Source organism: Amphiura filiformis, chromosome 2 (genome assembly GCF_039555335.1).
Source record: "Amphiura filiformis chromosome 2, Afil_fr2py, whole genome shotgun sequence".
Lineage (NCBI taxonomy): Eukaryota > Metazoa > Echinodermata > Ophiuroidea > Amphilepidida > Amphiuridae > Amphiura > Amphiura filiformis.
Window position 1 is genome coordinate 21,227,064 of NC_092629.1, and position 16,732 is coordinate 21,243,795.

Genomic DNA, 16,732 nt, shown 5'->3' on the forward strand with positions numbered 1-16,732 from the left:
CTGGTAGGCGATGCACTGTTTGGCATGTGAGAGGTCGAAACACGGGGATACCAAACAACTTCTTTTTTGTTCATCTCCTCTGCTTTTTCAATTCCTTCTTTCTTTTTCAATAGCCAAAAACAACTTGAAGGGTTAGGGTTAAGGTGGCAAAAATTTCTTTTCCGAAAATATGACTGAACGTCACAAATTTTTGCTTTTGCACAAGAGGAGAATTCTCTGTGATTCTAAATCACAAATGCATCAAAAATATTAATATTACACACATTGATTTGGGAGGCAAATATTTGTATCGGTCTGCCACCAAAATTAAAGGCAGTATCTGATTGCATCAAACAGAGCAGATCCTGTGCAGATATGGTTTAACCATGGTTTGAGCCATATTAATCCTGGTTTAAACCAGGTTAACCCTTGTTTTTTTACTTGGGAGGGCAGACATATGTAAATTACCTTTATAGCCATCATAATCTTCTCCAGTCTGGCGAGTTCTTTCTTCTCAGAAGCTTTCTTTTTCCTTCGGTCTTTCTCCAACGTTTTCTGTGTGATGAAAGAGAAAGACATAAAGAGACAAAGAAATCAGATTTTAAAATAATTTAGGTTCAACATGGATGGGATGATGATCATAATAATGATGATGTCACTAATCATATTGATACAAGGGTTCTAGGCTTTATAATGTGTAGCAGGGTGTTTTAACTCGCTTCTGGTTCAAACAAAATTGACCTCAACCAGGCTAACTGAGTAATTACCGAGTATTTCTACCTCAGCTTCGCTACATGCAGATGTCTTTTTACTGACTTGGAACTTTTGCTGTGTTATGTCTGACAGCATTATATTTCAAGGCCTATGGCCTTATTTTGCGGTATGTCTCCAAATCAGTGGAATAAACTCTATTCGAAACCTTACTAATTTAACTTTTCATGCCGACAATGCGTAGCCCCCTCTACTTTACGGGATCTAACATTGCAATTTACTCTTGCATTGTTAATGATAATGATACTAATGATAATGATGATGATGACATTGACAATGACCATTATGACAATGATGATGAGTTTACTATTGGAGACAGCTGCTAATACCAACCTTTTCTTTGACTGCTTGTGCTCTGACATCCAGGAACTTCTTATCATTGGAATCTATGTGTAAGGCATTAAGGAAAAACAAAATTTACAAAACAGACTAGCAATTGAATTCCGTACACCTCTCTATGGAAGACATGACCTTAATCTTCTACACACAGAATATGAATTTCAAATAGCTTACCTGAATGGGGCGACTTCATTTGAAATCAACACCCCCTGTGTGGTAGATTAAGGTCATATGTCTTCTATAGAAGGTGTATGGATTTCAACTGGAACAGCCAAATATGTCTTTATCAACTTAATATTAATTTATGCTTCAGTGTAAATACTGTACAGTGTAACATTTTACCAATATTAGGGCAATCAGGTTTTGTCTCCGGAAGCTAGCATATAGCTTTTAAATCTTGCCTTTCATGTTCACACAAAAGTGACCAAAAATAAAACAAGGAGGTTGTCAACCAATAGTCTCACCTGCTTTTATGACCACTTGCTTTTGATAACAGAGGTAAAACAAAGGGGATTCTCTAACTACAAAGCTGCACCCTGGGGCTTTGAGACACAAATTAAAACTTACCCCCATGCAAAAGAAAATCTGATAAGGTCGAGAACCTCTCCCAACCATGTTATGTCACTGTAACCCAGTACTGATCTCCAGGTAATCTGTTCACAAGGTTATTTTCCTTGATATTCATAATGCAAATAACCTACTTAATTATCATATTTGGCACTCAAAATCTAAATAACCTCTGGTAATGCTACCCCCCACCAAGTTTTCTTCCCGTAGCCCTTACAATTTTCAAGATACCTTGTTCACAAGTTTTCAACACAAACACCCTGGACACACAACTCAGTATGGATGGACACCCCCATACCATATTGACCTCAACGCCAATAAAAGGATTAGGGATTAATCTAATGTGATAATCACAACCAGGCACATGTAGCTTCCACGAGTGCAGAGACAGAGAGAGAGAGCCCATCCAGGCTCAGTGCACCTTAAGGGCACACAACTATGAATCAACTGGCGTAACTACCTCTTTCTCTCTTTTTTTTTTTTTTTTTTAAAAACAAAATCACTTTCCTCACAAGGAAGTGAGGATAACACTGCTAAACAACTACTACTAACAACTGACTTGCAGAAACCAATCTAACAGCTTATGTGAATGAAGACACTGTTGGTTAGAACACTCAAAATAGGCAATGTGCCAACAGTCAATAACATCAACAGTTCAAGAGTCTTTTTGTCTGCAATGACAAACTGACATTCAACATGAATGTAAAATGGTTCAAAGTTCAATGAAGTAAACGTCAGTTCCAGAGTTTTCTTTTAGAATTCCAAATGACATACGTAAATCAGTTCAAAGTTCAATGAAGTGACCATAGGAGGACACCGGTGATGGATTAAAATGTGATAGTACACAGTGACCTGTCCATTTAGTTTAACACATAGTCTTTCAGGTGCTCAGGAAGTTTGTGAGGGCGCGCGGAACGCCTTTGTGTGAGCAATTGTGGCATGATCTCAGGGCCAACCATACTAGCTTGGGGGATACTTTCACTAACCTCACTGCTGTTACCGGTACATGGATTAGACTGTGCAACCAAACCGGAGGTATTGCTGGAGCTATGACCGCTATCGCGCAAGGATCGCGAGGATCTGACTCAGAACTGGGTTGCGAGTGATTAGCATTCCTGGGCAGGGGGTCACAAGTAGCAGGTGTGGACAACTCGCCAGGTATGAAAGGAGGCTCTGGAGGAGTACATTCAGGGACCACTTCAACAAACGCGGAAGCCTCGGGGGGTGGAGACGACTTGGGAAAGGGACGAGAATCCAGGTCAGGATAATACTGGACCTTAAAGCACTCAGATTTCTTGATACGGTAAGAAGTATTCCGAAGCTGGGAACCCACAAATTTGCGGATGTTGCACCATGGGCCTTCGATACATGTAGTAGTGACTAAGTAGCGATCTCTAGCATGAGATTTCTTGCGATCTAAGTAGAGGTAGACAAGATCACCAACCTCCAACTCTGCTGCTGGGGAGGCAGAGGCTAATGGGGCCTTTGAATGAGCACTGTGTGGGTGGTTGGCTTTTCATAAGGCATGCTGGGCCTGAATCATTTGACAATCAGTGAAAGGAACCTGCTCATTGGTAAACTGGTCTCGCTGAAACCACATCACACGGGCTGAAAGACCTCGGGATCTGATGCGAGTATTAAGGGCTGCAGTAGCAATGGCAAGTGATAATGCTGTAGCCGTACCACCTGTAGAATCTTGTCTGAGCAACTCATCTTCAAGCTCACGAATGGCTTTCTCAGCAACAGGATTCTTGTTATTATTTTTAATATGACCGATCTCAACCGATAGATGGTAACGTGTGAGAAGTTTGTCATTGGCGAGTCGAACAAACCCTGGTGCTGGGTCAGTACGAATGACTGCAGGGGGGCCATCAAGTGGACGAAGTTCAATGCACAATTGAATCAGGGCATCACGCAATGTGCCATGTTGTTCATTCTCGACAATGCAAGAAGCTGTGTAGGACGTTGAGGTTTCGCGCAGCACAAGGACTAGCTGGCGGCTACGCTTCAGGATATCAGCTGCAAAAGAAATGCCAACTGCATCGGGAGGGTCACTTGAGGACTGCTCGATCAATGCCTTAGGGGCATTGGACAGAGAAGCACACTGGTGACAAGTTGATGTCACTTGATCAATGGCCTTGTCCATATCAAGAGCATAAAAGTAACGCTGGGTCACCAAACTGAGCTGATGTTTGGAGGGATGGTCAAGTTGGATGTGCAGGGCAGTGAGAAGACCATTTAATTGTCCATGCCAGAGAGATCCAGGTGATATGACAAAATCTGGGAACATGAAGGTTGGCCAAATCGGTTCATACTTTGTAAGATTGATGTACTGGATGACATATTTCCACATGCCAGACTAGACCCACCTGACCCCCCTGGGTAGGGAGATATGGGTACCCCCTAATTTGGAGCTTTTGACACAGGAAAATTGCTGTGAAAACAATTGAAAAATTGCAAAGTTTATGAAGTTATTTTTCTATCAGCAACTTCTCGATTGGATTTTATTTTGAAATATTTGTCAAGAGCATAGTTTATTTGTAATACAGAACTTAACATTGCAATGATTGGGGTCTTAGGTTTTCAGGAGGGGGTCATCAATGTTACCCCTCTTTAGCACTTTTAAAAAATGTAAAAAAAGGGCAATTTTTAAAGCCCTTTTATGAAAATATACATCTTAAATATTGATTTTTTTTAATGTCAACATTTTGAGGCTATATTGGTCTACTCCAAACAATAAATAGTAGATTCGGGCGGTGTAACGAATTTGCATAAAATTGGTGTTTCTAGAGAGTATTTTCGCCTAATAAATTTCTTTAAAATGATATTGTAAGTCTAAAAAGTGGAGGAAACTGACTGTGACAATTCTATTTTTAGTCTTAAAATGCTTAAAATGTTTTCATATGGTGACATTGTTTTATATTTTTCTAAACAGAATCATGTCAAGTCTGCAGAAGTGTTTCTAAATACAAAACAATTCATATTTAGCTATCTGAGTAAAATGCAAAACAGAAATACTGAATACAAGACTACCTTGTGATAAACCATGATGAACAAAATTGCAATATAAATGTAGGTCCATTATGTAGGCCTATTGTGTATGCATTTTTTAATTATGTCATATATATTGTTTTTATATATTAATAAAATTATGCCTAAAAGCCCTCAATGTTTATGAGTAAGAAACTAGGATATTAGTTGGCTACTGTGATAATAGCTGGTAACTAACATAAATCACAAGAGTCTATAAAGGAGTAAGTTAATCATTTCAAATAAATTGGATCACAGTTTACATTCACAAATAAATATTCTAGAAACACTATACTGCAAGTGCCCAAGAATCTTAGCCATAGGATGTAGTTCCAGTAGGCCTTTCTAGTAGCTGGGGCAGATAATGGTCTTTTATTTTATGATCGTCAATTCCATGCTATACTGCTTGAACTGCAACTGCCTTATAAATCCTGAAGTATTCGCTAAATCAAACCATGATTTTATTCAATTACTACAATCGCAAATTTCCAATTTGCGATTGTACTGTTTTTGGTCAGTTCTTCTTTCTTTCTTCTGTCAAACTTGTAACGAGCCATCATAGCAATATGCCTTAGGTCAATGTAATCATATTTGGTCACAAGGACCAATGGGTGGGGGCACAAATGTTACATGACCAACTCGGGGTCAAAGGTCATCCAAAGGTCATTATGGCCAAAATGTGATTTTCACTAAAAATGCTTCTTCCACAAATTACATGACACAATGACGTCACTTGCATACCTGCATCGGATTTAGCCAATGTCTAAAGGTTGTACAAAGAATTGGGGTCAAAGGTCATTAAGGGGGTAAAATCTTACAATTGCATTATGTCGACATCCGTATGGGGTATAGGGCTCAAACTCGTTGACAACAAATCTCATGACCAGGGGAACAATTTACAGGGGTCAGGTCAAAGGTCATGCAGAGGTCAAATTTTAGAAATGCATTTTCTGGACATCTGTTAGGGGTAAAGGGCTGAAACTCTGTGACAACAAACTTAATGACCAGGGAATATTTTGGAACACTTTGCAAGGGTCAGGTCAAAGGTTATCTGGGGTCAAATCTTATAATTGCTTTTTCTGGACATCTATAAGGGGTATGGGGCTCAAACTCAGTGAAAACAAATCTCATGACCAGGGGAACATTGTGCACGGGTCAGGTCAAAGGTCATGCAGAGGTCAAATGTTAGAAATGTATTTTTTGGACATCTGTCTGGAATGTAATTCATAGGCCCTACGTTTATATCACGAGATATACAGGCTGTATCAAAGCGATTGGTACCAATACATATTTTGTTTATTAAAAAGCAAACTTCTTGGAACATCATGATATCAGACATGTTGTGTTATTTGTTCCTGAGAATAAAACAACCTATAGATAACTTGCACAGTCATAAAGTGATCTTTGAATGCTTTTGCATGCATCTTTGAACTGGAAATAATATTACAGCAAGCCATCATAAATACTTTAGAAGTCAAACATGTTTGATGTATATATGATTGAATCAAAGTATCTATTCTGGCTGGAATACTTAGATTGTGCTTGAAATATGTGAGTTATAAAATGGTATACTTTTCAATAACATATTGGATAAGTTGGGATGAGTTGTTCTATATTATCATGATTATCAGTATCAGAAATATCAATGGACGATTGAGAGTAAAATCCAAGAATCTTGTCTTATTTGCAATGTCCAACAAAAAGTGACAGATTTCCATTTGAGATACCCAAATATTGCGAGTATCCTGCTTTGTTATTTTCTTTAGTGGTTACTTTGTAACTTGTTAATAGACATTTTCAACAATGCCACGATAATTGTATTTCAAACACCAGTATGAGGTAACAATATGTATTCTTACATTATAATTATTATCTATAGGCTGATTGTGATATTTTGAAACAAAGCAAATAAGTGCACAGCCAATCTACGTTGTGACAATATGTAGATGGCTTAGAGGAATGTAACTTTGTACTTTCAGCTCCAAACAAGATCTTTAGATGTCAAGTCAACTTGAAAATAATGTTGACACTTGTTGCTGAAGCAAATGAACCTCAAGATCTACATAAGAATATTTATTCTTATGATACTATTCTTGCATAAGATTCTGGCATACATCATGTTCATTCGATTTTAGTATGCATGCAACATGGCATAATGCATGAAAGACATACGATATCTTTCAGCTTTATGATTGTTTAATCAAATGAGATATAGAAACATCTACATTTTAAAGGTTTAGTATAATGTTTATATTCCATTTATTATCAGCTTGGTAACTTTAGTCAACTTTATAATGAAGAAATACCTTAAAAGACATGTGCTTCCTTAACAGAGATTTTCAGTTTTGTGATCTTGCTAAAATACCATATAGAAACACTGAATTTTCTATTAAACCAAGCAACACCATCCAAAGATAATCCGATTTGTTTCCCACAGACTAGGCCTACAGCCTAAGGTTGGTTCATTTGGAGGAAGATCAAAACAAAACAAAATTAGGATGTATATTCAATATATAGAATGCTTGTGAATTCATTTAATAAAAATGAAAATTTTAAAGAAGTTCTGAGGGAGGCCAAATGATAGGGATTACTTGAATTATTATTTGTTAGCTATAATGTTCACTAGAATGAATGAGGTATAATGAGGTAATAATTTTTGTATTACAATTATTGTATATTACAATCGTTAAAAACAAAGCAAATAAGGCATGGTCTACATTGTGACAATTTGAGAAGGCTCCGATCGTTATCAATATTTCCAAAAGCAGCGTGAAATCAACAATACATGGATCTTAATGTAGTGATTCCTCAAAGCAATGTAAAACATTGCAATTTCAGTTCAATATAACTTCTTATGTGTAAGCTAGAATATCATTTTGACACTTGTCTGTCCTCAGCTACATGTAGTACAATTAGGCGTCGAAAAGAACGGTAACATGCAAAGTGTCACCATGTGTACTAATAAAAAAAACTGAATTGCTAGGTCTATAATAACTCATATTTATATGTTGATGCTAAGTAATGTTGTATGATCATGATTTAAATCCTAAGGGAGTGCTGCTTGAGTGTTTGACCAAGTATTTTAGGTTTTTCTCATTTTAGATCAAATAAAATCTAGAAACACTTAAATTTTAGTAACATTTTGCTTTTGTTATCCATGATATTAAAGTTTAAAACCTTACACAACTTAATAACCAGCTCTAAATAAAGTATTTAGTTGAAATAATCACATATTTCATTAATATTACAATATTTTCAGTTTGTAATATTGCTAAAAATACCACATAGAAACACTGTATTTTCTAAAAAAAGCAACACCGCCCCAAGATATTCTAATTTGTTTCTCACAGCCACATGTTGGGTCACTCTAGGGACACCAACAAAAATTTAAAATTTTGATGTACATTTTTTATATTTGCATTTGAATTCATCAACTAAAAATTCCATTTTTTAAGACATTTTGAGGGGGGTATGTTTAGACACCCCCTAGAGCCAAATGATAGGGGTTGGTTGAATGTCAATTGTTCCCTGTAATGCCCAGGGTAGATGTTTCCTACAAATACTTAATTTACTTAAATAACTTCAACCACTTGTGAAAAAATGAGAATACAAAATTGGCTTAAATTCAGGAAAAATTCATCCATTTTTAAGGGTGTAGATTGTACCAAAACATATAAGGGCTATAAACCCTTAACAAGGGGGGTCAGAATCCTGAAAAAGTTTCAGTGAGAATGTTTCATCAAACACCCCTACTACACTAAATATGGGCAAATTCGGACAACCTTGATGTTCCTGCCACTGCCTGGCTTTCTCCGGCATGATCAATTAAGACCTGTCTGGGAACAACAATACAATCGCGAGTTGGGGACAATGGTTGATTACGACGAACAACAAGTAGGCCATCTCTAGCGATAGATGCAACCTGCAAATAGCGCTTCACATCTTTGACAGAAGTAGCTTTCTTTGAAGGGCGAATGCCCTGAACTAGATGAGCATGTGTTCGTCGCAGATCCGGGCATTCCTGCTGAATAGCATGCCAGGCTGCTTTGCTGGCAAAGGGAGCTTAGCTTTCCCGGACAGAATGTCATGTCGGAAACACGAAGGACAGTTGCTTCCTCTTCACGTTTGATAAAGGAGCATATTTGACAAGTGGGCTCAGTGCAGTCAGGGGCATTATTACGACTAGCAAAGTCTGAGGGGGAGTTAGCTGATCCTGCAAGATGACGAACAGATGCTTGGAAACGACTGACAGTGGAGAGGAATGTGGATACTGCCGAGGACTGGCTGAAAACTCACCCGGCAGAGCTTTTCATATGCCTGAACACAAGGTTTGCTGTCAGTGAGGATACATGTCTTGTGTTTGGACTGGATAACATAGGGACTGAAGTGCTTGGTGGAGGCAGAAATAGACAGCGCCTCAATTTCACAGGGTAACCATGTTGGCTGTCAATCACGCAATTTAGCACTGAAGAACCCGGCGAGGAAGAGTTTGTCATTGCGGGAAATATACAATGTCGACCCAATGCTATGTTTCATCACGGATCCATCAGTAATGATCCAAAGCTGATCATTGGGATGGGGAAGTGTGACTGCCCTAGCGGAAGACAGTGCTGCTTGAGCCTTGTGAAAAGCAGTATGCAGACTATCAGACCATGTAAGCTCTTCAGTTGATTGGTGCCCTGCAATAGCATCATCTAATGGGGCTACCAGACTGGCACAATTCTGAATGACACGGGCCAGAACCTTGTATGCACCGATGAAGGACCGCATGCCACCAACTTTGCTTGGAGGCGAGCAGCTGGAAAGTGTGGCGATGCTATGGGGGCTAGCACAAAGGGTTCCATTTGACCAAATCCAACCCAGAATTACTGTCTTTTGGGGGCAAATGACTGTTTTGGAAGCAGAAAGACGTAACCCAGACTTAGACAAAGCTTGCAAAACTTGGCGCCAATTCTCAACAAGTTCATCCACAGTATTACCACCACAGTACAAGTCATCAGCGAGTTTCGCTTTCGACACCTTTCTCTAAGAGGTCACCAAGGACACGACACATCAGTTCCTCAAGGGCTGTTTCAGAACCTGGCATACCCATGGCACACCGTGTATACACACGCACCCCACGAAAGGGAGTTGCAACACCACAGTATTTCATGGACTCATGGGATAAAGGGATTTGGTAGAAAGCACTAGTCAAGTCAGTGGCAATCAAATACTTCCATTTGGCAATTGAGCATAATGTTGAGTCCACATTGGGCATTAGAGAGGGTTGTGGCTTGCTATATCTACCGACATCAGCAAATGCAGTAACCAGACGAAAGCCTCCATTAGGCTTCTTGACAAGAAAGGACGGGTTAAGGTATTCGCCACACACACCGACAGCTGCAGGTCTAGCAAAGGACGCCTGCTTTGTCAAGCTGATCAAACTTTGATTGCAACCCTTGGAGTTTATCCTGTGCATACAATGGGAGACGACCTTTGCGTTGGGGGGGTTGGACCGGTCCCATATTAACCACAGATTTGAAAGGGCCGACAGCACCATTGTAACCTGGGAAACTAGGGTCAAAAACCTCATCGTACTCATCGAGAAGACTGCGGAAGTTGGATTGCTCACAAGTGCCAAGTATACCATCTGGGTCAAGGGCAACAGCAGCTGAGTAGTTAACCGGTGAACTGGGCTTTGGGACATTGACTGATGCTGCTGCAGCAGTGTGTGATGGCTTAGAAGTTAGTGATGGTGAATACACAGTGTGTATCTGGCCAAGATGTTCATGCTTTCTGATGACAAGTGGCACACCAGTATTGTTGGGAATGTGAACCCTGCCTGCAATACTTGTGATTACATCAGGCTTGGGCCAGGCTTGTTTGGGCGGTAGGAACCTACCGAGCGGGGTATCAACACGGGGCTCAATGGCAAAAGTAGCATCTGATTCAACAATGTCTGCAGGGAGATTTACCTCAACGTATGAGCCTGGCCATATGGTAGTGTTTTGAGAAGGTCCACGAAGTATATGGGCACGACGAACAGTGTGCTGGGATTTGGGGCTCTTGTTGGCGCCATAAGTGATAATTGTACCATCTTTCAAGATGATTTGGTTCTTAGCAGGGCGAATTGCGACATCATTGCATTTCATGAAGGGAATACCTGCAAGGATTTCTTCGTCAAGGTCTCTAACAACTAGACCTTTAAAGACAAAGGAGTGTCTGTCACGAGTAAAAGTGAGGGTTGTTTCCCCAACTACCTTAAGAGGGGATGGCCCATCAGCTTGACGGGCAGACTGCGAACTCTGATGAATGGGGCATCCTAATCGTTGGACAGTGTTTTCGCGAATGAGATTACCAGTGGACCCACTGTCAATGGTGATGCGGAACGCATGGTGCTTGTGGAATGCATCTACATAAGGAGACTGATCGACGGGAATTCGTAGCGCTGTCTGAACATTGGGCTGCGCACTAAGGTCAGATTGGTCAACAAAGGCACATGCTAAATCTGAGTCGCTGTCACAATCATCAAGGATGTTAAGCTGACCAGCGCGGGCCAGGTAGTTTCTGTCCTTTTCAGGGAGGTACGAGCACTCGCTTAAGAAATGCGCATGGTCATGCCGACCAGCTTGCTCACACAGAGGGCAGGATTTACCAAATGATTTCTTAGCTTTCAATTTAGGCATCGGTCTACGTTGACTACAAGTGCGCATGCTGCGAGCAGCATCGTTTGAGCTCAGCTCATCCAGGAAGCGAATCAGAGCTTGAGAAATTTCGGCTTTGATAGAAGCCAAGGTGCGGATCTTAGCTCTGTACCGTGCCGCTGCTTTACTAATCGGGGCAGCTCAGGGTTTATAAGGCGCCTAACCACGTTAACACTACAAAGTTTTCTAGTGTAGGCGTAATCTCCTCATCTTCATCGATGACTTGGTCATGGTGACTGATGCCGCCTCCTTCACGCATGAGGTTGTCTTCGGTGAATGCTACTAGACGCTGGTACAAGTCCTCGGGGCGTTCATCAGGGCCAAGGCTAATATTGTTGAACTCCAGGAAGTGGCCACCTGTTGTTTGGAAGCCAAAATGGAGACGGATGGCTTGCCATATCTTGTTCAGGCTGGTGCAGTTTTTGAGTATTGTATTTCCGCCAATAAAAGGATTAGGGATTAATCTAATGTGATAATCACAACCAGGCACATGTAGCTTCCACGAGTGCAGAGACAGAGAGAGAGAGCCCATCCAGGCTCAGTGCACCTTAAGGGCACACAACTATGAATCAACTGGCGCAAAGTCCCCATTTGAACATAGTTCAGGTGATACATAACTCTGCATTTTGATTCACCATTTTCTAATTTATAATATTAAGGTGAAAGGAAGTGTATGAATCAACTGACTACACATACAAGTAAAAGGATATTTTCAAGCCTTTATCACACCATTGTATACATTGTGTGTATTCCTGTAGCTTCAGACAGCATTGTGCAGCACGTAATAAAGCCTTGACGTGAGATGGTTTGAGTTTTATAGCTTCTGTTGCATCATTTAAAGATGACCGATGATTGCCTGCGGAAAAAAAAAAGGTGGTATGAAATTAAGTTCGTTATTTTTCCCCAATTTAAAGTATTTAATTGTCCAATTGTCAGAGTTCCAAATACATGTATGATCACCAGATCATCAAGCATGTACAAATTCTCTGCCCAGACTTGCTCGATCATCAATGGGCCAACCGTCTTGATGTCATGCTTGCTGATAATTTTTGAGTAAAACAAGTGTTATTCTGTATTAAGCACTGGACCATTCCAATTCAAATCTACACCCCAATGGAAGACGTGACGAAGACATGACTTCAATCTTCCACACATGGAGTGTGAATTTCAAATGGGTTTACCTGAATGGATGACTCCATTTGAAATCTACACCTCCTGTGTGGGAGATTAAGATCATGTCTTCCATTTAAAGGGTGTATGGATCTCAACTGACTTGTTTCATTCGCCACAAGGGATAGTACTTTTTAAAATCGAAAATTTCTTCTCTACTTTTCTGACATTACGAGTACATCATGCAGTCAAGCAAAGTATGTATACAGTGCATAAATAAACAGTGTATACATAAAAATAAATGAAAAAAAAACCACATTATATGGGCTGCCAGATCTTACAAATAAGATCGGTCAGGCATTTTTTCTGGAGGCTAAATTACCCAAAATATCACCAAAAATCTTAAAAAAGATTTTTTGTAAACATATTTTCTAGAAATATTCAGCCAAAAATAATAAAACAGGCTATTCTTGATCAGCCGGGTCCGTAGAATAGGCTTTACAGTTGTCACTTGAAAAATGTTGTATGGGTTGCATCATGCCATGAAAAAATTAGGTGAAAACAAAAAATTAAGCTCATTCCCAGGAAATCTGGCGGGAAATTTTACTTCTCTTAAAATATAGAAATATGTAAGAAATGTTGGAAATTTGTTTCCGTTGCAGGAAAATATTTAATAGGGGTACTGATGCTGTACCCATACCTAACTTACCTAAGTGAAAGTTTGCTGCAGCCCTATTTGTATACAACACTGTGTTAAGATCCACATTGTCACATTTCTGTTGTAAACCCTCTGTGTAGGCCATGATTGCTCTCTTGTAGAGTTTTCTTTTAAAGTGTGCATTACCATCATCCTTGTGGGATACGGCCAGTTCTGAAATCAAAGGTGAAGATGCAAAGCAGTGTAGAATTAAAGGTGCTACATGTATCAGTGAGTTGTTATGACAGAAAATCTAAAATCATTAATAGCCATTGAAATTTGCTTTGATTGCACCCCATGATTACTTTGCTAAATATGGGTTGGGCATAACTGCTGGTTGGCTAATTTCTGCATTGCTAATAATGCAACAGAAATACCTTTTGGTTTGTTATCTTTTGCATATTTGTTCAGAGCCTAAACAGCTTGGAAATCTGATGTCATTGTTATGTTTAGGAGATATTGTTACCGTTACCAAGATTATGCAGGCCTTGCCGTTGCTCGCCACCCCTCGGCCAAACTCAATTTCAAGCGAGTGATTTTCCACTTGCCATATATACACTATATATCACTCCCTGCGAATTGCCCAAAATGGAATCCAATAATAGTTTACGAACAAGTTTCAGCACTTGCAGCAATATAGGCCTATTCGATGTAGGGCATATCGTAATACATTATTCTTATTCCCTGAATACGAAAAAGAGGGTGTCAACAGTGTGTAATGATTTTTCAGACTTATATTCGATTGTAAAAAATCTGGAAGTTACTCGGAGACAATCCAAACAACCACTGGGGTCAAGAGGCCCACCTTAATTTAAATTATAAAATACATAATTTTGTTGTTTTTGTTTTATTTTGTTTTAGGAAAATGTTTTGTATTGTATCACTTGGAACCGGAAGTAAGTTTATAATTATAATGGCAAAATAAAGCTCTGAGAATTAGGACTGAGCTTTTTGGGTGTCAAAAATGCTCTTTTGGTTGTTCCTCTAAATTGTTAACAGTTTTTTTTCTATTCCACTTGACCTATCTCAACATGAAATGACAAAATTTTTGGATATAGACAGAACAAAAAAGTGTGCAGCGCCAATGAATTATGGGGCACTTGAGGGCGCTGCAAACTTTTTTGTTGGGTCTATATCCAAATATTCTGTCATTTCATGGTGAGATTGGCCAAATGGAATACAAAAAAACTGTTAACGGAGCAAAACTAAATTAGACCCACCCAGGCTATATAGCTCACTCCTAATGTAATGAAATTGAAAACTGAATTTTGATTTTGATCGACATCAGATTTGAACTTGATCGCGTATATGCCTACCTTCTGGTGTGTCATCTTCTGCAAACTTGAGAGCTTGTAGAGCTTGAAGATCTGGTGATGCTGCAATGTCTTCTTCTGTTGGAGGTTTGGTCATAAAAATTGGGATCTTCTCTATCTCCTGTAAAATATTTTTTTAAATATGTACATGTATGTATACCGTAAAATTTTCAAAATTTTGTGATGAAACAAAAATTGTGACCCATTCCAACAAAACCTGGAACAAGTTGCCAGACATGTTTTTGAGTTGAAGGACTCTCAAATAAAAATAAAAAATCAATTTTTTAATTTGTAATTTCATGGTACTTTTAAAATTAACTGTGGGACTAAGTGACATTTTAATCCTTGAAAGTAATTATTATGGATTATATTTAATCAATAGTTGAATTAGGATAATCCCTAATGATTCAATCTTGTGTAGGCCTAAAGTGGAAAACTAACTGGCACATTTCTCATTCCCATAGCAGTAAAGGTAAGGTATCAAATTATCCCTATCTTGAAATTTTCTGACTTTCAATGCTTATAATTTTCCCCATAGAGCTGAAAATTGAAATCTAGGCTTACTCTAAAGTTGTCATATTTTCAGAATCTAATATCAAATTTGAGCTAGTTATCTCCTTTACTTTTAATGCTATATGGGCACCCAAATTAGCTATTTTGTTCAACCGATTCAGGTTTCAATTGTCAACACAGTGAGTCACTCATGAGATGGAGAAAATATCAGAAAATATCACTGTCATGACTCGTGATTGTCAAAGAGGGGGGCACAGGGTCACGGTCCATTTCTCGGAAACGACGTGGAGTAAAAGACTAGTTTTTTTTAAGCGTATTGCTTGCCGTCCAGCGCGTATTATTTTCCACAACAATGCAACGTCCAACAATGAAATGCACATGCTTGACGTCGCGCGCAGGATAATACGCGATGGTAAAATGCTGTCAAAGTGACCTTGGAAAAAATTATATGAACAGTGGCTGGAGGACAACCCACCAACCAATTCAGGAGTTTGTTGATTGTGGCAACATCATCAGATTCATGACATGGACAAGTGCAAGGCTGCTGAATTTTGATCCCATGCCATGTAAGCTTACATTACATGCATTACGAAGAAAATCACTTCCAAAATATTACAATCCGAAGATGCAGACACCACCTACCTCTCTCCAATTATCAGGATCTAGACCACCTTTGTACGGTTTCCTTGGTAACGAGTCAATATGTTTATCTATCTTTTCGTCCAGTTCCTTCGCAAGGTCCGAAACATCTTTCTCGATTTGCCGTTCTGCCATTTTCGGGGATGCCCATGTGGATTTGGTTGTTTGCACATGTAGCCAAAAACTCCAGTAAGGGATTTCCCATGTTAAATTGTAAACAATCATCAAAAGTACCAAGTTTTCTTGAATTTTATGTGTGATACATTGCTTTTTCTAGTTGAGTATGCCCTTAGTACAAAAAAAAATATTCTAATACTATCATAATGATCATAATTATAATTAAAGTTTTTGACATAAGGCCAAGTAAAAAATAAAACATGTTTCACGTCCGGGTTTTCAAAAAAAAGGAGGAGGAGGGGGCTTTTTATTTTCTATTTTTTATCACAAAATTGGTGTAAATACCCATACTTAGTGCTGTTTTTAGCGTATACAATAATGCCTGGAAAAAGGAGGAGGCCCTTTTTATTTGTTGTTCTGAGAGTTACACCCCCCTCCAATGATCACAAACCCTCCTAAAATGTTTCTTGTATCTTAACAAGGCTATAGAAAGCATTCCAGCTTCCTAGACATATTGTTTGAAAAGTTATAACTGAATTTCAAAAATAAAAATATATTTGAGGAAACCTCAAAAAAGGAAGCGGGAGGGGACGTGAAACATGTTTATTTTTTTATTTTGCCTAATATGATGATCCAATCAATTATAAATGACCTTTGACCCAGCATCAACAACAAACAAAGTCTCTGCATGCAGTGCACTGATCTGATGATGGCTGCTCATGTGGTTTCAAGAAAGTGATTCATGATTTGCCATTTCAACAGTATTTACATGCATAGTGAACTTGAATTTGAAGTAGTATTGGTGAGTGAGTGTAAAGGTAAATAAACAGACTTTACAGAGAGTGTAACAATAAAAATAAAATTTATACAATTGCATTTTAACTTCTCACAGGAAAAAAACTAAAAGACTAAAGAGTTACATGTACGTCTATGTCTGGTTCCATACAGCAATACGCAGAAAAATGTCATAAAAA

General features: G+C 38.9%; 1 protein-coding gene across 1 annotated transcript in view; it reads right to left on the reverse strand.

Annotated features, from left to right (window-relative positions):
- Nucleotides 1-15,821, reverse strand: part of LOC140145984 (tetratricopeptide repeat protein 4-like) — a 32,934-nt gene extending 17,113 nt beyond the window's left edge. The window contains exons 1-6 of the mRNA XM_072167719.1: nucleotides 15,645-15,821; nucleotides 14,493-14,610; nucleotides 13,189-13,350; nucleotides 12,080-12,225; nucleotides 1,084-1,140; nucleotides 448-534 (exon numbers count right to left, since the gene is read on the reverse strand). Of these exons, the coding sequence (XP_072023820.1) occupies nucleotides 448-534; nucleotides 1,084-1,140; nucleotides 12,080-12,225; nucleotides 13,189-13,350; nucleotides 14,493-14,610; nucleotides 15,645-15,776 (702 nt within the window). The 5' untranslated portion in view covers nucleotides 15,777-15,821. The remainder of the gene's footprint in view (nucleotides 1-447; nucleotides 535-1,083; nucleotides 1,141-12,079; nucleotides 12,226-13,188; nucleotides 13,351-14,492; nucleotides 14,611-15,644) is intronic.
- Between the last annotated feature and the right edge of the window lie 911 nt (nucleotides 15,822-16,732).